We start from the raw sequence: 25,289 nt of genomic DNA, 5'->3' as shown, positions 1-25,289 counted from the left end.
CGGTTACAACGAGGGATGCAGTTTTGGCCTTCCATAGCAGATATAGTTCAAAGCAACTGATCCAGTTACAAAATGGTTTTTTTTTTTTTTTGGCCCCCACTCTCCACCAAAACCTATACTTAACAGCTGGTCCACACAGACCCCATATGATACTACTATGAAGTACGTAGTGAAACTACAAGTTCAAGTTGGATCATCTCTGTGATGAAGCAATAGGACACTGATGATGTTTTTGGTCACCCTGCAGGTCATTGCTGCAGCAGTAGTCTTGGCCAAGTCGTTTGTATTACTCTTTTTCTCGCGTGCAAACTGTACATGCCTCAGAGTCCGTTTCTGCCTAACACGAATGTGCTTGCCTTCTGTATTTTATATGCCCGAGGATCTGTCCGATACAAACCTAGTATCAATTTAAAGTGTTGCCGGGGCCGTTCTCTGGGCAGTACAGCAAATAAATACAGGAAAATAGCTTCGTGAAAAAGAAAGGTACACTAGGCTGTTCATACTAGGGTCTTAACAAGAATATTGTAGCAGTAAATATGAAACGGATTTGATGCGTCCTTTGAAGTGCATTGCGCATGCGTAAAAAAATACAGAGCGGGAAAAAAAAACATGCGTGCAGTTTTATTGCATGTCGATGCCAAAAGATTTCACTAGAAGTCATAGATAATAAAAAATCATGCATAGTTACGTTTATGGTATAACTTTTCAAAGACACCCAATTAGTGTAAAGAATTTGTCATAATGTACCAAGGACTATAACAAAGACTTTTTATTTTGTCCAGCCATATAAAAAAAAGCAGATTAAATATTATTCTCGGATCAATGCCACGAGTTGATTCTGAATTGTTCGTTATATTTATATTTTTTTTTAAAAGCGAAGAAAATATGAAGAAAAAATGGGAAAGAGTAGCACTCCATATTTTTCATCTTACCAAGGACATAAGCCATTTCTTTTCCTCTCTTAAAACTATTCATGCATCTATATATCATCTTTTTTGTGATGTGCTACGAAATTTCTCGGCTGTAATTCTTGTCATCTTGTATAAGGAGAAAAACAGATTTAGAAGAAGATAGATTGCACGCCCATGGCATTATCCTATTAGCAGATAAGAATGACTTTTAACTTCAAGGACATCATTAAGTACTTCAAGCCGAAACATCTTCTTTAACATATTTTTTTGGGAGGTTTCACAAACCATTGAAGTGGATTAAAGACACTTAACTCATAAACCCGATGAGCATTTTCATATTGCAATGTTAGTGTAATGTGTTGTAATGCATTAAAAAAAAATGTACTTTGTTGGATTGGTTTTGTAATACAAGGTGGCATCAGCTTGTTACATTTTTGACGCAACGAACCACTGTTTATGTACGGTGGCTTAATAGGGACAAAGGAAAAATGAAAAAAAAGGACTTTTTAAGTCAAAATTTTGAGATAAAAGTCAAACGTTTGAGATTTGGGGAACACCTTTTTCCCCCTCCTATGTCCCTATTAAGCTACCGTATTTATGAGAGATCTCTCGAGATATTGGCCCTAAAGGATTTCTTGCTATAATTTGCCAAATGATGTACCAAAACAGTACTTTGGCTTAATAGGGATATAGGAAAATTTTGACTTTTTATGTCAAAATTTTGAGATAAAAAGTCAACATTTTGAGATAAAAAGTCAAACGTTTGAGATTTGGGGAACACCTTTTTTTCCCCCTCCTATGTCCCTATTAAGCTACCGTATTTATGAGAGATCTCTCGAGATATTGGCCCTAAAGGTTTTCTTGCTATAATTTGCCAAATATGTACCAAAAGGTACTTTGCCCAGTGTACCCTGACCAAATTGATGAGGAGGGAAAAACTGACTAATATGAAGGGAAATGTAACTAAAATGGCCATAAACGAATAGTATAGGGTTCAGGAGGTGGGGGAGAAGGGGCTGTTGGAATTCTTTCACTATTGGTAATCGCTTCTCACAGTACGTAACTGAACCTTCGTCTGTTTTATTATACTTAGGCTACCACGGATCACGGCCTTTGACGAATTTTTCTTTCATAAAACTTTTAAATAACAGCAGTACATTATAACAAGCATATTTTTTACTACTTAAACTACTTAAACACATGGTCATTGGAAACTTTTCACACCGTCACATCACCAAAGTGTGCACAATTCAAACAATCCCTGTTGGGGACAACAGCGCACCACATCCACGTGTCCCCTGGGGGACTTTCCATAGGGTGCAGCAGCCACACACCGGCGCATGCAACTATATTTACAACTTACCTTGCAAGTCCCCATTTATACACCTGGGTGAAGACAGGCGAATGGAGATAAAAGTGCCTCGCCCAATGACCTGGTCAGGACACGAACCGGCAAACCTCAGATCACAAGTCCACTGTCTTTGACCACTTGACCACAACACTCTCAGTAATGATAGGCCTATATGCAGCCAGGCAGTACACTCATACAAGGTTATGTTTATACATGAGATTCAGTTATTATTATGGGTTTACCATACATTTACTCGATGAACCAAAGATTGTCCGTTTTTTTTTTTGCACGGAATCATACATTGTCCTGCCAGCAAACTAAATTGCCAGCGATTTATGGTCTGTGTGACATTCAAATATATCACTGTGTCACCATACAGAATCTAACAGAAAACAGTTGAAAAACATGTTGGTCACCTTAGACTTTCTGGTAAAAAATGAAAGATTTAGGACATTTTTACACTTAACCCTCCCATCTCGTCCAGGACGTAGCCTACTATCGCACTATTCAACCAAAGAAATATGGTTAACCGTAGATATTATGCAGTCGATGATAAAGACTTATAGTTATGTCGCTTTGTAATGGTATGATATAATACAGGTGTTCCACAGTCCCTATGATGACATTACATACAGATATGTAAAGCTATATGCAGCTCTCATATACATCATAGACTTGGGGAGGGGTGGGGGGGAGGAGGGGGTAACTTGCCCTTTACACCAATGTTATGGTCAGTGACAAACGTACAGTAACAGGCGTGACAATGCATCATACTGTTAGTAAAACAGTTCATCCTTCAAATGGAACGTTATAATTATTATTATTATTGGAAACATAAGTAACCTATAGGTATGAGCCTGGGTTAAAAAAAAATCACGGAACATTGCAAAAAATGCGGTATAGGCTCCAGTTTGCGTATGCTACAGTGTGTTAGGATAATAGTTTTTGTCCTTGAGGTAGAAACGAAATCACGGATATTCCGCGAATTCGCGGAAAAGCTCATGCCTGAACCTAACAGATTTTAAGATATAATATTTTAAGTTGTAAAGTGGAGTATTTTAGTGAAGAAAAGTAAGAATTATATATATATAAAACATAACCTGCATGTTTTAACTAACCATTTTGTAAACATTTTCTTACAAATTTTTGCTACAGTGGCTGTACATTTTGTGTGAATCGATCAAAGCTGTTTTCTCTTTCCGTGGATTATTTTTAGCCGCACGATCCAACAACCCTGGTTCATTTCATATTTGTTATTCACGTACTCCTGACGATTACGTTCAAACTATATATCTACATAACCGTGCCTTTGTTTTTTGCATTCCTGAAATAAACAAGATAATCATTTAAATAGATAACTTTCCGGTTTTTGGCCATTTTATTATGTTTTCTTTCCAGAGTAGAAAAAAAAAAGAAAAAAAATCTTTCACACTTTCTTATGGAAGAAGCTGATTGGTTTACAAAGTTGATGGAAATTTTCAACACACAGAGTAATTTCTATGCCAAAAAATACAATTTTTTTCCGGCTCAAATTTAGTGATATTTTGAGAACATATTTGGCAATAGCAGAGTAAATAATGTCATTGGGGCAATTTAGTCGAAATATTGCCTTTCATTTTGCTATTTGTAAAATAATATACATGTATTAAGTGGATTTGGTAAAATTGGCAAAACATGGTGAAGTAACGCAAACAATGGATATCAAGTTGATGTGAGTGGTTAACCTTTAGAGCAGACAGGCAGAATCCATCGTTCTATAAAAAATTAGTAGCAAGTCCTCTTCGAACCCCCTCCTACCACCACCCCCACCACTCCCATGTTACTTGTATTATCCACTTGCACAAGTCCATACTTGAACCAAAATATAGAAAAATATTGAGTGGCACAGGCCTCTTTGGAAATTCAGACATGCCCCCTCCCCTCACCCTCCCACCTCCCCATTTATCCACAGCTAACTATGAAATCTTGGTGCCCTGATTCCCTGTCCACTTGCACAAGTCCATATCTGAACGAACATATAGAAACAAATTTAAAGGTATTTCCTCTTCAGAAACTCCCCTTCCCCCTCCCACCTGCCCCATTTCTCCACACTCAACTATTACATTTTCTTGCCCTGCTTCACTGTCCAATAAAAATGTTGTGACTTTTCCTACAGGTTTATTCAATACCTGAGACCTTCTAACTCTAGATATTGTTGGTACCCACTTCATGCCTTTGTTCAAATTGCCCCCACCACATGGACTCAACTTTCGTAATATTCTTTGCATAGCAGAAGTGAAATTTAGCTATTACACTATAAGTTTGAACATGTCATCTTACATATAATAACTTGTCATCTTACAGACCCAATTATTACATAGGTTAGAGAAGATAAATATTCCATGAAACGTGTATTATATTACAGAAAAAAAACAATTCTACAGAAAAACGGTCTTTTCTGAAGATTTTTTTTTTCCAAATTTGCTGTAAAATTAATACAATTGAGAAGGACATTATATAACTGGCTTTTCAATTAGCCTTGACAAGTACTGACAAGACCAGCCTCAGCCCAGATTTGTTTATGCAAATTTAGGTTACGCTAGATATATCCTTAATGAAAAGGGTGGTACATCTAAACTAATTATTCATATATTTTTTTTTCAAAATTAAGAGTATTCCTAAAGATAGTTCACATGAATTTTGTGATATTAATCGGAAACAAAGTCATATAACTTTATTAAGCTGATCTGACTGGGAACGGTCTTTTACCAAGCAAACGGCACTGACCGTTTGGAACCTGAACACATCGTGGCAAGATCCAACGGTAATTATAACTTTGGATTAGCAACCCTTTTGTCTTTACAAAATATCTTTAATTTCTTAACGTCCTCTTCTTTTAGGAGGGGGTACGCTGAATGGATCTTCGTCCTGAAAATTAATGAGAAAAAGAGGAAAAGAGTGAAAAATTCAAACGTAAATGACTGAAGAATCACGACTGTTCCCAAATACTAACAAACCAAAAATAATAATCAACACTTTCAATCAAAGTAAAAAAAAAATTTTCTCTAGATGAAAACAAATGTCCAAAGTTCCTTCATGTTCTGAAATGAAGTATAATCAAAACGCATGCATTTTGTATTAATCGATAGAGTTATGTGATTCTTGTTCACATCATCCAGGAAAAATACCCAAAAGTAAGTAATTGCTAGTATGCACCCCTCCCCCTCCCCTCGCCCCCTCCCAACCACCACCACCAGCACACACAAACACTCTTGAAGTGTCCTACCAGATGTTTATTATTATTATTATTACTAGGTATTTGATAGAGCGCTCTACAAAAGTCACAGTGCTTTACAGAAACAAATATAACCTACACAATAATAACAAACACCAAGCCTAAACACAAGCAAAAATACAAACATGCTAATTTATAATGTTATCCATTTCACATCGTCTGTTCTTGGATTAAATATGCCATCTGAGCAGACACCTGCTAGAGGGTTTTATGTAAAGTCCATCCATCTCACGGAAGCTGAGCTGGATATTTGTCAAATATACATTTCCTACTCACATCTGAATCTTCAACAGTCACAACCGCCTCCGGACTTGATTCCCGTCTATGGGTGAGATTGGAAAAATGACGATATTTATCAATATTTGGTCCTGCCTCCCATGATTGCCATATATTTTGGACCTTCCTGATATTAATTAAGTTCTCAACATCATTCCGTTAAAAGAAAGGGGGGAGGGCAGGGGCAAAGTACCCCCTCCCCTCCCCTTCCCCGCAGGAATAGTCAGGGATGGAACAGGAATGCTAATAAATTGTAGCTATGATATGATACTGGATAAGGCTACTTTTTTTATTTAAAGTGCTCACAGTGTAATCAGCGATCTCATCAGGCTTTCATCATTAGCCATACTAAGCATAGAATAAAAATTTCTCTGGATAAGAGTTAAATCTGATTGAGTGGTGTTCTGCTTTCATTAAAGTATGTTTGATTTTTCTTGTAAGATGACATTAACTGCCACACACTAGGAGTGTTAGCTCAGTGGTTAATGCCGGTGCCTTCCAATCATAAGGTCCCCGGTTCGAGTCACTCCCAGATTAATGTATGTCGTCCAGTTACAGAGTTGTTGACAATTGACAATTCATAATCATGGACGTAAAATATGAATGTAAGAGACTGACTTCGGTCAGCTTGCGGCTTTGATAAGCCAATGATGGCTTCTTCGCGAGTTCCTGCTTGCAGGAGGATCTAAAATACATACATACATACATACTCATCAACAACCACTTTTACATTAATTCTCATTTTTTTACCTTTTTCTGATTCTGGAGGAATTGGAGGACGTGGACATGTCTTCATCACTGTCATCCTAAAAAATAATAATTATGATAATAATATTAATCATAATAATAATAATCACAATAATAATCACAATAATAATCACAATAATATTTATATTAATAATAATAATCATCATCATAATCATATTAATAACAATAACAATAATCATAATCATAATAATAATAAATAAAAATAAAGAATGTATAAGAAATGTATGTTGACACATTTTAATGTGATGAACTCATGTAAGACCCTGTTATGAACGATGAATTTATGAATAAAAGATAGTTACATACAAGATGATTCAAGAAAGATCCTGCTAAATTTTGCATCAATGACGAAACAATTTCCTTTGCAATTTGAGCAACTTTTTACTTACTGCCTATACCTATATGTAACCTTGTAATATAGGTTACAAAACCTAACTTAACAGCTTTGCTATTTTAATGTAAAGCTGCAAAAGTGATTTCAATTATAATAAAATAACAGCCCCTTACCCCTTACCCCTTCTCCCCCCCCCCCCACCCCATGCAAGCTAGTGGTTCGTTCAACTTACCAAAGCACAACATTAGGTGGTGAAAGCTGTAAGGTATTTGTGACAATAAACTGGCATCAAACTACATATTGAAGCTAGCTTTTCAATTTATTCATCACACAATCTGCCCTGAATCTCGTATGCAAATAAGGGCTATGCTTCTCCCTTACTAAAGTGTTGTTGCAGGTTTGTGCTTTGAGCTATATTTCATTGAAATTTAAATAAAGATCTATTTTGATATTTAAATGCATCAATATAAGAACCGTATCTCATTCTTAAGTGTTTGCAAAAACACGCTGACCTGCTTAATTCATATAAATCACACAGTGTGAGAAATAAAAGCATTTTGCGAAGGGGGGGGGGGGGGTGGGGGGGAGGAAATCATATCTATCAAACATTATGATTACTTCATGACTTACCTCAAATTGGATAACTTGCTTCCTGGATGTGTTTCCTGGTGGAAACAAAAACAAATAAATAAATAAACAATAAGGTCATTCCTGAGATTACATTGAATGATCCAGTCAAAAGTGACTGCCATACAATGGAAAGTTGTTAGCCTAGGTTACCCATGACTATCCGGAGGGAATACATTGTGTACTATACATATTGGTGAGAATTGATTGAGACTAGTGGAACGCTAGTAAATATTACTGAGAGTTTCATGCATTGAGCAATCGTCACACAACTGGTCAACAAGAACAACAGTTGTCTGATGATTGTGAAACTCTGAGTAACAACTACTAGTGTTCCACTAGTCTCAACTTATTCCAACCTATACTTCGTTCTGTCCACCGGTCGTCATAGGTGCAAGTTTCGTCGGGGCCGTAGCCCAATGCGTTGCTTGCTTCAAGGCCCCAGCATTGCAAGTAGGACCAGTGTGCTGGTAGCAATTGTATGCTCCCTATCGCCCAGCGTTATATTCACAAGATTGATTTTAAGCCTCTGCTGAAAAGACTTTTTGGACAAGGGTCATCTGTGGCATCTAGCTATTTTTTCTGGCCGATAGCAATTTGATGCACCACTTCGCCCCGAATTATATTAGCAAGATTAATATGTGTAAAAGTAAGTTGGCCTGACGTTTGGATCCTAGCAGGATCTTCTTCAAAGGCTAAATGACAAGTAACAGTAACAGAAGGGACAAAAACATGCACAGAATACAGACAGGTAAATGAGCATGGTGAACACAAGAGAGAAAGATGTAAGAGGATTAGTAGACAAGGGATCGAGATAAGAAAGAAATAAACCAACAGGGGAAGAGGAGAGGTAGGAGATAAACAGTGGAGGGAAAAAGAGAGGATTACGGGAAGCGGGTAGTCAATAAACTGGAGAAGGACAAAGACAGAAAGGTGTGGAGAAAAAAGGGTGGAAGAGAGCTATGAGAAGAGGAGTGATGGGGGGGAACAAGGGGAGAAGGAGGGGGGGACAGAAGAAGAGTTAATTAATATGCACGAAGCCTTACCTCTGCTGCCAAATGGCAATGCCTTTTGCTTTATCTGGCTATTTCTGGCTGACCTGGAAGATGTACTGCTATTTGAGACTGGAAGTAAACAAAAATTTAAACAAGGTCTTGACGTTATATAGTGAACACACGCAAAACTGAATCCATTAACATAAAGAAAGGCTATGAGCAGATCTATCATCTTAAAGGTATGCTGTTTTGGCCCCAAATATGCTAGATATTCAAATATGGTCACCTTTGGTCAAAATTCTTTCAGTGCTGTTTTTATTAAAATCTTCGAGGAAATTTTTACTCACTGGGACATTCAGTCATCTTGTGTGTGCCTTAAAAATGTCTGAGAACAATTCGGAGAGTAAAGACCTCCAGGAAAGTAGTTTTTGAAAACTTCTAGCAATTATAGCATGCTATGACTTGGGGGATTATACTGACTACCTTTATTTTGTTTGTTTCACCTTCGCCAAAGAATTTTCTTTAAAAAAATCCAAGAAATCTCCAAAAACGATATGCCATCGAATATCTTTCTCGTGAAGACTTTCACAACTGCTGGAAGATACACCAACATAGAAAGATATCTCACCGTCCTAAGACTATCTTCTCACAAATGTCAGTTCTGTGAATTTCCAACCAGGAAAACAGCTGGCTGGATGATTGATACCTAGGCCACTTTTTTGATATGAGATTATTAAACGCTACACTGCACAAGGAATTTTAATGTGTCAGCCATAATTCTGATTAGACTTGCTTCAGCAAGGTTCTAGCACTGATGCTGAACTGTGTGTGTGATAGAGTCATCTTGTATATGTTAGGTCTTATTATGTTACTCAAAGGGATTTGTAGCAAAGTCCGCCATCTCATTCCACATTTAACGTTGTACTGCGATTAGTACTCATAGCAAAGGAAAAATTAAAAATTAAATTCCAATTGTAACCAACACTCATCCTGCTGTACTTATCATTTTACAGAGTCTACTTGAAAGGAAAAGTCAGAAGAAAAATTTTAATTTTGATTTGATGAGATATTGATCAAAGTGAACTTGAAGCAAACAGGTGTGATGCCTCCCCCCCCCCCCATAGAAGAAGAAGAAAAAGATCCTTTTTATACTTTTATTTACAATTTACATCCAAACTTTCTACTTCAAGATTGGAAATATGTATATTATATATTTAACCGGTGCTGTGGCCGAGTGGATAAAGGCGGTGGCATTTGAAGCAAATGAGGCTTAGCAATCCGGAGGTACCGGGTTCGATACCCGGCCGGGTCGTGGTAAGGTGGTTTTTTTTTTTTCATCCAAGAGCAATCTATGGTTTTCCTATCTGAAATAACTTTCTAAATTGAAAAGCTTCCAAATTTGAGTTATAATGCTAAATTGGAAGCCACCCGACGTGTAAGTTGTAATCCATAAGCTTCTTGCCGGTTTCTTCCACATTTGTGGTCGCTTAAGGTTCGTAAAATGACTGCTGATTATTATTATTATATGTTATATATAAGGAGTGTTAGCTCAGTGGTTAACGCCGGTGCCTTCCAATCATAAGGTCCACGGTTGGAGTCACTCCAAGATTTATGTATATCGTCCAGTTATGTCAGAGTTGTTGAATATTGAAAATTCATAATCATGGACGTTAAAAATTAATGTAAAAGACTGACTTTGGTCAGAATGCAGCTTTGATAAGCCATTGAGGCTTCTTCGCGAGTTCCTGCTTGCAGGAGGATCTAAAATACAAAACATTTCCACTACCACTGTACAACTATGACATCCAATCTGTTTGTTTCAAGTTCACTTTGGGTACAAACTATATCAATTTCAAATGCTGTTGTCTTGATAGACGCTTTGTACAAATCTAATGCAGTCCTCCAAATGTTCAATCTGTCATCAGTCCAAAATAAATGTCCACCTAGACTATCCTTATAAGTCCACCTATTGATTATACACACATTTATACACACGTATCTTCGACTTGACATTGACATCCCGAAAATCACAGAGAACGACAGTAATAGCTCCATTATCTCACCTAGGCTTTCTTTTTCTGCTGTTTTGCTTTGGCGCCCTCTGCTGGCAGATGCACCTCTTCCTCTCGTGCCTCTGCCCCTACCCCTACCCCTCCCCCTGCCTCTTCCTCTGCCCTTACTGGTAGATGGAACGGTGCTGTCTTCATCTGAGGAGCTGCCGTTTCCCATTTCATCGCTGTCGTAATCATCATCTCCAGCTTCCTGTCTTTTCTGTTTGGCGACTTCCATCACCTGTTGTCAAACAGAATTGTGTGAAAAGGTTTTCAAGAAATAATTAACTTTCTGTCAGGTCTCAAGGCATAATCATAATAATAATCACTTGTGTTCACTCCGAAATCGAAAAATCATTTCCTAGTAGGGCATCATTCATTGTTGGCATTTAAAAGTCATAATATTGTACTTTTGCCAATAAAATTTCATAAAAAAACAAGTAAAGGAGTTCACGTGATAATTTTCAAACAAATCAAATTGAAGAGTAAACCCAACAGGTCAATTTTTAAATAGCGCCCTCAATTTTGAAAAAGAAAAAAATATAGGATGTGCTGTTTAGAATGATGAAGGTAGTACAAAAACGTTGGAAAAAAAAAGATAATCATATATTTATTGGATACTTACTTGAGATATTGAAAAGTGATCACTTTTTTTAACACTTTCTCCCCTCCGAACTTCTTTATATCTTCTTCACCTTGCATTTTTGGCATTACAACTGGGTACTCAACCTTGGTTTACAGTCACCTTGCATTTACTGTATAAAGTAGTTTTAACTGTGCGTTTTATGTTACGGTTGTAAGTTTGTAACCTCTCTGTCCAAGCAATGTGACCATTTACACAGTATTCGATACCATTCTTTCACGATAAGAGATCTCTGTGTGATCAACATCATGTGATTATACTGTAATATCAGTTTATGAACCATTTCATCCGCATATCCAGAACAATTTTGTGTCCCACAAATTTGAACATCTTTGGTCTTGTTTCAAACATAAATCCCCTAGCTTATTTCTTTGTTTCTCAACTAATTTTGATGCATTATAAATAAAATAATAACAGAGATTCTGGTATATGGTCCAGAGTAGATAAATGGACCAATGTCCGTTGAATATGGAACTGTACCATCAACCGTTTTATTCATTTGGTTTTTGCCATTATTTTCTTATCTCTATGGATATGACCTTGACCACTTCTTTTCAAGTTCAATGGATGTCTTGACAGCCATTTCCTTCTGTGTTTTTCTTTTCTCTGTTTTTATTTCACTTTTTATATAACTTTTATTTGTTCCCGTCCACTATTTATATAGTTATCATCCCAAATGTGTTCTTTATCCTTTTAGGGATATGATAAAAGTGAATCTACCAGTGGCGGAAGCTACGGGTATTGGTCAGAGGGGGCGAGAATGGTCTGTATGGGCGCTTTCGACACTATCTAAGCGGAGCGCCACCACAGGTTGGCGCGGAGCGTACAGATTTTTTTTGAGTTAAGATACTCCCTAGATCGCCGGAAATGACCCTTTCCGGCCCTTGCTAATTTGCAGATAAACGAAGAATAAATAGCCGTTAGAGCATTTTGTCAGAAAGTTACACCCAAAAAATGTGACAAATGTCAATATGTAGATGAGAGCGCAGTAAAAATGTCAATAATCGCGAATAAGTAAAAAGTGGTAAAAAGCTGAAAAGGGCGTCAGCAGTCAATTTGAGTCCGTCAGGGGGGGCATCCGCCCCCCCCCCCCTGACTGTATGGACGCTCCGCCACTGGAATCTACTGTATTTTATCTATCTATCTTTCAGATTGTAGATAATTCAACATAAACTGGGGCAGCCTTTAATGGATTCTTGCCTCACCTTTTTAACTTCTGCTGTTCTTTCTGCCTCTGACATTTTCGTACGTTCTTCTTTAATTCTATCAAGCTGTAAAATAAAACAAGAATAAAAGTTGTGTAAAAGTAAGTTGGCGAAGTTTCGATTCTAGCAGGATCTTCTTCAAAGGCTCAATGACAAGTAACAGTAACAGAAGGGACAAAAACATGCACAGAATACAGACAGGTTTAATGAGCATGGTGAACACAAAGAGATAGATGTAAGGGGATTAGTCGACAAGGGATGGAGAGAAGAAAGAAAGAAACCAACAGGGAAAGAGGCGAGGTAGGAGATAAACAGTGGAGGGACAAAGAGAGGATTAAGGGATGTGGGTGGGGAATAAACTGGAGAAGGACAAAGACAGAAAGGTGTGGAGAAAAAAGGGTGGAAGAGAGCTATGAGAAGAGGAGTGATTGGGGGGGGGGAGAAGAATAAAAGCTGTCAGCTGTCCAAAAAATGATTTTATGATATGCTTATGAAAAGTCTATAAAATGAATGTTTATAAAACAACCCAAAAATATGTTTATGAACATACATTCCAAACTAAATATTGTGGGTGGATGTGCTAATCTAAGAATGAGAGTGGATGTTGAAATCTTAAACTTTGAAGCCCAAAAATATTTTCTCAAGTTTGTAATTTTCACTTTTATAAGGTAGTTTATGATACTTGTAATATTCTTCACATCAAATTGACTTCCATAAAAAGTCTTATTCAAAGTTGACATATTATGAAAAAGATAGGAAAATAATTATCCATGATTTTTTTTGGCTAAATATTACTCATGCCCTTTTATAGTGCTAGTCATTAGAGATTGATTAGACTAAATCAGTTATAACCAGCAGGATTATAACAGTCATCACAATATTAAAGAAGGATATAAAACTTTGAAGTTCTGGGAAATTATAATAATAGTGACTCATTATCTCATAAATTTTCCACAATTCTCGTATTTATCTCTTGAAATGTCTTTAAAAATTAACTTTCAAATGTATATTTTATTCTGTTCAATTCCTATTTTAATATTCCTTGCTATTAAAATTTCCCACAATAATGACAATGTTCATGATTTTAAGGGAGTAAGTAATTAAAACTAAGTCTAAACCAGGACACTATCTAATATTTTTCTGTATTAAACCCAAGGACATTTTTTAGTTCATTAGTATCCAGGCTTGTGAATAAATTAGCCCCCCCCCCACTCTCCAAAAAAAATTGTGTATAATTTCTGTGATACAAAATGCATATTTAGGATTGTGGTATTGACCTACAGATGCAGAAAAATTTCCAAACACTTTTGTTAAACATTGACTCTGGGACATTGGAATATCTATTTATATTAGTGGGTACCATGATATCATATCTTTTATTACATTTATTCATTTATTTATTAATTCATTCATTTATTTATTCATTTATTCCAGTAAATATTTAATTTATCAAGAGGAGTCATAAAATATGTTAACAGGAAGAATAATTAATATAGAAGGAAAAGAAAAACAAAAGTTATGATGATAGGATGTCATATAAAATACATCTACACATATAAAAGTTAAAACACATACATATTCCCCCCCCCCCCAAAGAAAAAAATGTGTATAATTTCTGTGATACAAAATGCATATTTAGGATTATGGTATTGACCTACAGATAGAGAAAAATTTCCAAACACTTTTGTTAAACATTGAACTCTAGGACATTGGAATATCTATTTATATTATTGGGTACCATGATATCATATATCTTTTCTTACAGTTATTTATTTATTCATTTATTCCAGTATAAATATAAAATTTATCAAGAGGAGTCATAAAATACGTTAACAGGAAGAATAACTAATATAGAAGGAAAAGAAAAACAAAAGTTATGATGATAGGATATCATATAAAATACATTTACACACATGAAAGTTAATACATACAACAATAAAATAAAAACAGACTACAGCAAACAGTCTAAGAATAACTAATATCAAAGGGGAAAAATGTTAAGATAATAGGATATCATATAAAATACATCTACACTTACAAAAATTAACACATACAACAATAAAATAAACAGACTACAACAAACAGTCTAAGAATAAAAGGGGAAAAATGTTAAGATAATAGGATATCATATAAAATACATCTACACACATACAACAGTTAATACATACAACGATATAACAAACAGACTACAACAGTCTAAGAATAACTCATATAAAAGGGGAAAAATGTTAAGATGATAGGATATCATATAAAATACATCTACACTTACAAAAATTAACACATACAACAATAAAATAAACAGACTACAACAAACAGTCTAAGAATAAAAGGGGAAAAATGTTAAGATAATAGGATATCATATAAAATACATCTACACACATACAACAGTTAATACATACAACGATATAACAAACAGACTACAACAGTCTAAGAATAACTCATATAAAAGGGGAAAAATGTTAAGATAATAGGATATCATATAAAATACATCTACACACATACAACAGTTAATACATACAACGATATAACAAACAGACTACAACAGTCTAAGAATAACTCATATAAAAGGGGAAAAATGTTAAGATAATAGGATATCATATAAAATACATCTACACACATACAACAGTTAATATATTCAACGATATAACAAACAGACTACAACAGTCTAAGAATAACTCATATAAAAGGGGAAAAATGTTAAGATAATAGGATATCATATAAAATACATCTACACACATACAACAGTTAATACATACAACGATATAACAAACAGACTACAACAAACAGTCTAAGAATAACTCATATAAAAGGGGAAAAATGTTAAGATAATAGGATATCATATAAAATACATCTACACACATACAACAGTTAATACATACAACTATTTAACAAACAGACTACAACAAACAGTCTAAGAATAACTCATATAAAAGGGGAAAAATGTTAAGATAATAGGATATCATATAAAATACATCTACACACATACAACAGTTAATATATACAACGATATAACAAACAGACTACAACAAACAGTCTAAGAATAACTCATATAAAAGGGGAAAAATGTTAAGATAACAGGATATCATATAAAATACATCTACACACATACAACAGTTAATACATACAACGATATAACAAACAGACTACAACAAACAGTCTAAGAATAACTCATATAAAAGGGGAAAAATGTTAAGATAATAGGATATCATATAAAATACATCTACACACATACAACAGTTAATACATACAACGATATAACAAACAGACTACAACAAACAGTCTAAGAATAACTCATATAAAAGGGGAAAAATGTTAAGATAATAGGATATCATATAAAATACATCTCAACACATACAACAGTTAATACATACAACGATATAACAAACAGACTACAACAAACAGTCTAAGAATAACTCATATCAAAGGGGAAAAATGTTAAGATGATAGGATATCATATAATATACATCTACACTTACAAAAATGAATACATACAATGATATAAAAAACAGACTGCAACAAACATCCAGAGTATACTACAGATTGAAAATGTCTCCACAATGTCCAGACTTTAATCTGTTACACACATACAACCTTCTGAACCAATCAGATGAGCGGTCAAATTCTGCGATTCAATGATTTCATTATTTTCACCAATACAAATTGCTTCTGCAGAAAAGCTGACAATGAAATATCACACTTCCTCCTCTTAAGACTGTTATGACATCATTTTTTTATTATTTTTTTATTTGTGTATACTATACGTACATAACAATTGACCAGAGGTTGAGATAAAAAGTTTGCTATCGTGTACTGCTCTTTTGGAAAATGGACTTTTGGTAATTTTGCTGTGTATGCATTCATTTAAAAGTGGGAAGTTGTTTTATACAATGATGTATGCTTCTTGTGTGTGTGTTTGGGGAAGAGGAGGAGGGGTGAGTGTTTGTGTGCACTTGTTTTGTATATCTTACTGAGGACTTGAACAAAGAAAAGCCATGTCCTCCGAAGAATTCCATTGTTAAGGGTTGTTGTTAAAGTTAGGGTATGTGCAGGTGTTTGTGTATATTTATTTGTCCCCTTAATAGTTGTCTTATACATAATAATGAAGGGAATCTCTTCATGGGAGCCTATCAATCAAATATATTAGAAATGACAATTGATGACACATTAGCACAGTCAGGTTACCTTCTGGTTCCACAAAAACACCATGTGAACCTGCCTGAGTGGCTACTTCTCATAGAAAGTATGTCAATGGTACAGTGGGAGTGGAGGGGAGGGGGTGGGGAGGCAGAGGGGAGAGGGGGAAGGAGAGGGGGAGGGCAAGAGGAGGGGGATCAACATCAAATTCATGTGCCCAGATGATCTGGAAAGAAAATATGGTCACCTCATAAAAGCGTCAGTAAGCTTGACAGTCAAAAATTCAAAACCTGTCCCTGATATATGACTTCCTCTGTACAAATTCTCGCCTGTGTCACTATCTAAATTCGATAATCACAGCAGAAATTTATGTATAATATATATATCGAGGGTCAGTTTCCATCAATTCAAAATATATCGTCTATTGTACTTAACAAGCGGAAACAAATCATATTCTGTTTGGTTGAAGTCATGCCTGAATCACCCGATGGAATATTACAGGGAAAAAGGGAAGAAAAATGACGAATACTATATATTCTGAGCCAAACCAATTAACCGGCTTCTCCTTCGTCGCCATGGAGACTAAAACCCTGACCCGTGTACTCGTCGAAAAAAAATCATCCAAGCATCGTCAGTCCCGATTTAAAACTAGCCGTGATCCGTTCCGGTATCCTAACCTTTAATTAAAAGCGTTAGAAGCTTCCATGACGAATCGAACGGGGGAAAATGACTTTGCACTACTTCAGTTTTTTTGCTGGAAAGCTGTGACATACCAGACAGACTTCCAATTTAAAGGAACGTCATTAATAACCAAAAAGTGCTGATCTGGCTTCAATTATTTCTGCCTACCTTAGGAGATGTAAAATTTAATCATCAGCAAACCTCCAGTTCCCGATAAATTGCTTTTTCGATTGGCAGGCATTTTTATTTAAAAAAATATAAAAAATTGTCCCCACTGTCTTAATTTAATAATTTCCTCTTTTTTTGGCCATTTTGTTACGGAAAAAGTCGCGTACAACTCGAGGGCATACAGTTGGTGCCAAGTCATTTCAACTACTGATTTACACTCTGTAGTCGGTTGTCAAAGTTCCAGCAATGTGGATTTCCTCTCTTAATTTTTAATTCATTTTTGGCTTTTTTTTTATTTCATTCTTAAAGACTGTCAAGGACTCAAGCCTCACAGTTCTTGTTTGGAACATTTGTGTCTTTTTTATTATTACCTTAAAGGGCAAGGATTGGGTTGTTTGAGAAGAGATAACACTGTTGAGCTATTGTGGAATGCTGTCAACACTGGTGTCTAAATAGTCAGAGACGAAGCTTCCACGATATCACTTTAAGAGGAGAAAGAGAGCCGTCCGCAGGAGAATAGGAATGAATTTATCTTGACAAGGAATCCTGTCTACCATTGCACCGTAACTACTTAATCATTGTCAACGTAATCTTCGGTGCGATAACAGAAACAATTTTGTTTCGCTTTCCTCTGGACTTTTTTTTAGTGTGTTTTTTTGGAGGCAGTAGGAGAAGATTATGTGGAGGCTTGGACACAGGAGTGTTTAAAACGTGGGATTGTACAAAAATTAAAAAAAATGTGTTGAGCAAAGCAAGAGGGGAAAGTATATATGACGTTTAGGGTGAAACTTGATGCAAAGTGCACAAGGTTTTATTAACTAGAGGAGATTAAAAGAACATTTAAGGAGGGTTGCAGGAGGTACCATTTGACTTATATTAATTGTGCAGACTGCTTCCTCTGGGAGAGATTTACCGAAAGTGGTCTTGGATTTTACATTTTGAGAAATAACCACCTTTAGCAAGTCTAGGCAGAACTCTTTGGAGAAAGGATAAACCTTACCAGAGAGATTTAGAGAAGCTGAATTTTGTTAATGAGATAGATCCAACTCTTTGTGTGACAACTACAGAAGGAAATTGATTTTCTTGAAGGGAAATGTTCAGACCTCTAATTTTATTTCAAAAAGCGTTCAGCACTTTTGGGACACATACGTTTTGGGGATTATTGTAATCATTAGCACTCAAATAATTAATAGCTTTCATGAGTATATACGTTCCATTATTCTTGTTGAGGTGTATGGAAATTCAGACTATTATTCACCAATCTGAGAAAGGCGCTTGGAAAGCTAGGATGTCACTATTTCATGTTGTGTTAAGCTGAGGAACTCTTTTCCGTCAAAAGACAAGGCACCTGTATTATACTTATGTGATCCATTAGCATCCTACAGGACACCTGCATTCTACCTATGTGATCCATTACAGTATCCTACAGGACACCTGCATTCTACCTATGTGATCCATTACAGTATCCTAAAGGACACCTGCATTCTACCTATGTGATCCATTACCAATTTCCTACAGGACACCTGCATTCTAATTATGTGATCCACCATAATTTCACACAGGAAACCAGCACTCTGATCTTGTGATTTTTTGAAGTATCCTATAGGATCATACTTAAGGCTGATCCTGTAGCCCGGTTGCATTTATCTTCCAAGAGGTCTGCCTGTATTCTGATTCTTATGGCTACATTAATATCTACTATCATGGATAATTAATCTACAACAAACCTGCATAATAAGGGCAAGGACCATGGTCACTTTTTTTTCTAAAATTCATAAATCACGGTTATGCCTTTTTAAATGATTGAATTATATCCTGTAGCAGGGAGCAGGCGAGTACAGTACATATCTTTCACAGTGACTGTTGCTAGGCAACCAGTAACCATTTAAGTTTAGGGGTTAGGGTTAGCATTCTTTCCTAGCAACGATCGTAGACTGACGTAATCCAAATATCTAAGATAGGTTCCAACACTCGAGAAAATAAAAAAACCTTTAGTGGATATTCCTTGCGGAAATGAATAAGGGGTCATCGACTAACTAGCCATTCTAGCAAAAACCTAAATGCCACCAAAATGTTGACTACTGAGATACCGATGGATAGGTCTAATGACACAGGATCAGTAGGCTTGTACCCTTTCTCTATGGTGGATCTTAAAGTCGTGGAGGGACCTGTCCTACTGCACCACAATGTCTTCAAGGGTATTGTCAACCCTTCCATTCTGGTGATTGGGATACTTTTAAATTCAATCTTCATTTTCGTTTCCTTGAGGATGAAGGCCATGAGAACCGCCACCACTTTCTTCCTTCTCAACTTAGCGTTCGCTGACATTTTCTTCCTGCTCTTCGCCATCGGTGAACAGATGCTTCGGTTTCACATGGCCGTGCCTCAGGAGCGTAACCACCTCCACACCTCCATGTTCGGTGCAAACGGTTGCGGTCTGCTTCAGTTGGTAACCGTGACGACCCACTTTGCCAACCTCTTCTTGTTTACGTTGATCACAATGGACAGATTATACTGCGTGATCAACATCCACAGGGTTAAGCTTTCGAGCAACAGGAAGCATTTCCTGACCGGCACCGCCCTCTGTTGGGTCTTTGCAATAATCGTGGCATCGACGTTTCCTCCCTCCTTCAAGGAAGAGACTCTCTGCGGTATGTGGGGGGCCAACTCCCAATCCGGGGACTGTCCTTCACAGATAGTACTATGCGAATCGACGAACCCCACCTGGCAAAGATACCGAAACGTGATGAAGGTCTTCCCTTTCTTCTTATCAGCCGTATTGAACTTTCCCCTATATGCATTCATAATAAAACGGCTGAAAAAAGCCTATCCCATAGCAACGGTCTCTTCCAACACCCAAAGGCACAGGAAGCAGATCACGTTAACGTTACTCTTGAGTGGAATATTCTTCTTCCTCTGCCTTCTGCCTTACCAGTTTGAGGTCCTCTACGAGGAGCTGACGACCGCCCAGAGCAATTTCATCTCGGTGTTCCGATCGTCCGCTCTGACGTTGGTCTACGTTCACTCGGCCCTGGGCCCTCTGGTGTACGTCATGACCAGTGGCCGTTATAAGAGAGCGTTCCTACAGTTACTGAATCGCTTGAGGTGTAAAAAGGAGAGTACAATGCAAGGCAGTACTACTTTCAGTAACCATGGTAACAGAGTCACCAGACGAACCACAACAGAAGCCGGATACGATACCCACAGGTCTCAAACGGCAGAAGAAGATAAATGAACGCCGGAGCAACTAGGGAACTGTAAAATAAGTAGCCTGGGAGATAGACCTACTAATTATAATATATTATTATTATAATTAGATATTGATTATATTATAATAATCATTAAAATATTATAATTATATTGCAATAATAATAATAATAAAACAATTATAATAGGAAATAATAATAATAATAATTTACAGTTATTTTTACAAACCTTAAGCGACCACACATGTTGGAGAAACCTGCAAGGGCTTATGGATTACAGGTTACACGTCGGGTGGCTTCCACTTTCAACAATTTATCTCAAATTTGTAATCTTTTCGATTTTAGAAAGTCATTCCAGATGGGAAAACCATAGATTGCTCTTGGATGAAAAAAACACACCTTACTATGACCCGGCTGGATAGCAAACCTGTAACCTCCCGATTACTAAGCCTCATTGCTTAAAATGCTGTCGCCTTTATATGTAAATAATCATGGTAGTGAAGGCTTACTGTCAATCGTTTGTTTGAAAGGCAGAGGGGGTCTTTCAAAATGTCAAACCTCCGTTGTAACGTTATAATAATATACAACAAAAACAAAACAATACAAGCCGATCTCACAGCGTTTTAAAGGGATGTCTTAAAAGCATAAAATTCATTTTGATATATGTTGTAAAATAAGACATAAACTCAAAGTATCAGTGCCAATTGTATTTCTAGATCTAGGACTTTTTAACTTTTTTGAGAAATGACCCTTTTAAAGTGTTGAGGTTCTTAGTAGCATTTGCCTGAATTACAACACACATGCAGTTACTGTACTTCATACCTGACTCTTGAGAGAAGCCCAATAATTTCTTTTGACGATAATAAGCATGTAACACAGGGCTTATAATGTTTTGCCTGCAAAATCATACAGATTCTGTGCCCGACGATTGCTAATATTACTCAATTCTTAATATTGTAATAGTGATATGGATGACCTTACAATTATGTCGTGCAGTCGCTATGGAAATTATATATTAAAGATTCGTTGAAAATTGATTACTCCAAGATAGATTTCCTTTAAATGAAATTGCAGCAGCTACCTTCTAAATTATTTACCGCATAACATTCGGTGCTCGATTCGCAAAATGATTGTGGGAATTATTACTAATCTGTTTACATGTATGCTTCAAGAAACCCCAAAATATGAAAGAAAAACAGTAAAGAAGATGGAAGGTTATTAAAAATTCATTATTTGAATTGATGTTTGGAGCATGACTTGGCAATTAAGCAGAAGCAGAACTTTCCTTGGTGATGATGAGTCCTTTGATGCAGTGGTTAAAAAAATATGTACAAGGGCGGGAATGCTGCACAGAACCTCAGCTAAGCTTCTACTTGAGATATTTGTTTTCAATTGGTGATATTTCTGAGCAGTTTAATATCCATTTGTTTTTGTGCAAAAAATATAAGACGTAGGCGGGATAAGGGCATCATTTCCTTTCCTCCCATCTCCTGTTTTCTTTCCCTTATGTTCCTTCTTAGCAGACATAGTTTTGTTACAAAGTTAGAAAATTGTAAACATTTGTGTTATAAAAAAGACATATATACAGATAAATGTAATTGTTTTTTAAATTTTCATTGAAATAAATACTGATAAATGTTTTGAAATAAATTTGAAAAGTTGAAAAGGCTATAATTACTGCTATTAGTTGTGTTCTTGAATACTTACACTGCTGAGCTGAGTTTGTAGTTATCTTTAAACCGGAATGCAAAACTGTATTGATGTTTGATGGATGATTTCATTGTAACAGAATATGAGCCAATGTTATCCTTGTAAGGTATCGTGAAAAAGTTTTGTATATACAAGTTCTGCAGATACTGTTGAGTCTTTGTTGACCCTTGATGAATTTTGACCATCACAAAAATGTGTACATTTACAATCAAAATGACACCTTCTCATGGAAGTAGGAGACTTGTCAATGTGACATTTCCTTAGCTATGGTGGTCACAACGTTTGCACATTTGAGCCAGGTGACGTCAAATGGCCTTAACTAATATCAAGGGGTTCGCACCCATATCATAATAGAACGACCTGCAACTCGTTAACAAATTGACGTACCACAGAAAAACGTTAAAGAGTAGAAATCGGACTCAACTCCAACAATATAGTTCCTTCCTACATGTCGTATTCCACACACAAACTGTGGAAAAAGTCCAAACTTACAAATCTGCCAAGTAGTCCTTTTACAGAAAATGCATCAAACTAGATAGGAAGTCGGAATATGAAGTGACTAGTTGACTCGAACCAAGTCTTTGACAGTTTTTCAGCTGAAAACTGTACACTACAGTTAACAAACCCAGGACAGATTACAACCAGACATTTCTCTCGCTACAATGATCCAATATCAACCAGATATGAGACATACACACTAAGGTTTTTCTTAATTTTTTATTAGTATGATTGAAAGTTAAAACCACTTCTTGGTTTAACTTTGTTTATAAACCATAAATAATTCTACCAAATCAGTCTTTTAAAGGTGAACATCTCACGTTTTATTGAGTCTTACTTCGTACATGATTAATTTCTCATAATCAGTTTGACAGATTTATAAAGCTATAAATCCCATAAAAATGGACAAAATTAATCAAAATTTGATGAAATGATAAAACGTGGCAAAACTTTAAAGCAGAATCCAAAAATACTGCACAGTGATATTCCTTCCCAGAATTCCCTTTTCCACTTGAGCCTATTTTTTTTTTTTTTTCCATTTATTTTTTTAACTTTAACTCTCGGGTGATCTTTCTTTTCAGAATTCCCTCTTCCCTATTGAGCCTCCTTTTTTGTTAATTTTTTTTTTTAATATAATATTAAAGTTTTTCTCTTTGCTACAATACTAACCAGAATGCGGAAACTCAAAGTGTTATGAAACAAATTTCAAATATTTTAACTGTTCTCGACTACATTAATTAAACCTATGCAGGTTCATTCCGTGTAAAATCACGGATGTCTGTTACTGGACCCACTACAAACATGACCACCCTCATTGCATGATTAGAGCAACATGACATATATGCATACTCAGAAAATTTCAGTTGCAAAACTGACAGATTGCGGAATTTCAAAGCGCCTTGAATCGGCCAAATTTGAAGCAGTGTGACTGAAATTGTCAGGATATATGCTTGTTTCATGGTGTTCGAAGCATACGATAAATTTGGTCATTTTTAGAAGAGGTGGCACTTACAACATACTCCAAATCTGGTGATGCGATATGGCATATGACCCATAGATCTTCTCTGCTTTATACTTACAGTACCTTGGTTTGCATATTTCTCCATGTGATAGATTGAATACTTGAACAAGTCCAAACTGACAATTAGAGAGCCAATCATGTTATAATAATGACTCTTTGACTTGGGTTTTTCGTTACATAAGTGGTGACGATCTTAAGCCCGACCGCACACTGCCCCCACTGACCACGAACGGACCAAACTAAACCTTTGTGACCTAGCTTTCAATTGTGATGACCTCCTTTAACAACTGACCCTGTCACACTGAGATACTGAAAAAACTAACAAAATGACTGCTTCCTGACCACAGGTGTTCTTCTAGATCACTAGCAAATTGACTTGCCATCGATTGGTCACATAAATTTGTCAAAAACTAACGTAGTGTGCAACTGTAGTTGTAGAAGTTGACAAGCTGTAAAGGTTACTGCTCTTTTAGCGTTCACCCCTCTGGTGACCTTCAACACGGTCACCATAGTAGCGTGTCTTCGTCTGGTGAAAGTTTGATGGTTTTTAGACTTTGAGGTTGGTTATCTGTTCTATTTCATTTTGGTATTTGGGTTGTTCTTGTTGTTTGTGTGTTTTGTATGTGTTGGAAGGTTCTGGACAAGATACTTAGGCACATTAAACAACGTTATTCATATTGCATTGTTTTATGTTAGGTTTTCAGCTTGTCCGTTCTCTAACAACGTAGGTTTCTCACAAAGTTTGGTTATAAACCACCGCACACTGCCGATTGCCGGTCGGGATAAAAACTCTACGCGTTCAGTTTTCCCGATTGAAGCCAACAACCGCTTTACAACTGTCAAATATTTTTGACCACTCGTAGTCTTTAGCACGCACCGGCACACGTAGCAACAATTGCATGAGTCGGTTCATGAATAGTCATAGGGCATTGTGCGGCAGGTTAAAGGAAAATACTGTGTGGTAACTAGACTGTAGAATAAGAAATACCGAAATGAATGTTGGAAGATTGACAACAGTGTGAAGGGAAAACAGGTCAAGATGAAGGGACAATGAACAGGTCGGGGGCCGGATGAGGTGTAAAGGGGGGAAGTTTTTTTTTAAATGGTAGCGTTTTACAAAACAGTTGGCACAATACGTGAAAACATACATTTCGAACCAACAAAAAAAGAATAATATTTCAATCAAATTTTACAAATGGAGGTACAGGAGTCACTTACCTCATCTCTGAGATGGTCTTCGCTTGTGTTCCGTTGTCGTAAACTCGTCTGAATCTTCCCTAGCTGGTATTTCACGAGTTCTTGGATTGCATCGTTTTCCTTCTTCTCAACAAACTCCCTGATGGCGTCGCCGAGCCCCTTTTCTGACAGCAATTCCAGTTGCTTTGCCTTTTTAAACCAAAAAAGAAATTTTTAAAAAATAATAAAATTTTTTTTAG

At 36.3% G+C, this 25,289-nt stretch overlaps 2 protein-coding genes across 4 annotated transcripts in view; one reads left to right on the top strand and one right to left on the bottom strand.

The window, feature by feature from the left end:
• Positions 1-3,613: 3,613 nt before the first annotated feature.
• LOC139977999 (double-strand break repair protein MRE11-like) overlaps positions 3,614-25,289 on the bottom strand; it is a 32,656-nt gene continuing 10,980 nt past the window's right edge. For all 3 annotated transcript variants that reach the window (XM_071987893.1, XM_071987892.1, XM_071987894.1), the window contains exons 14-21: positions 25,072-25,239; positions 12,436-12,501; positions 10,600-10,828; positions 8,588-8,665; positions 7,545-7,579; positions 6,563-6,618; positions 5,813-5,858; positions 3,614-5,169 (exon numbers count right to left, since the gene is read on the bottom strand). In XM_071987893.1, the coding sequence (XP_071843994.1) occupies positions 5,122-5,169; positions 5,813-5,858; positions 6,563-6,618; positions 7,545-7,579; positions 8,588-8,665; positions 10,600-10,828; positions 12,436-12,501; positions 25,072-25,239 (726 nt within the window). In that variant the 3' untranslated portion in view covers positions 3,614-5,121. The remainder of the gene's footprint in view (positions 5,170-5,812; positions 5,859-6,562; positions 6,619-7,544; positions 7,580-8,587; positions 8,666-10,599; positions 10,829-12,435; positions 12,502-25,071; positions 25,240-25,289) is intronic.
• On the top strand, positions 16,363-25,057 carry LOC139978002 (neuromedin-U receptor 2-like). Its single transcript, XM_071987905.1, has one exon. The coding sequence runs from the start codon at positions 19,490-19,492 to the stop codon at positions 20,651-20,653; it is 1,164 nt and encodes a 387-aa protein (XP_071844006.1). The 5' UTR covers positions 16,363-19,489; the 3' UTR covers positions 20,654-25,057.

Source organism: Apostichopus japonicus, chromosome 12, assembly GCF_037975245.1.
Source record: "Apostichopus japonicus isolate 1M-3 chromosome 12, ASM3797524v1, whole genome shotgun sequence".
In the NCBI taxonomy this organism is placed as follows: Eukaryota; Metazoa; Echinodermata; class Holothuroidea; order Aspidochirotida; family Stichopodidae; genus Apostichopus; species Apostichopus japonicus.
The sequence above is the reverse complement of the archived record's forward strand: the minus strand, read 5'-3'. Positions and strand labels throughout refer to the sequence as shown.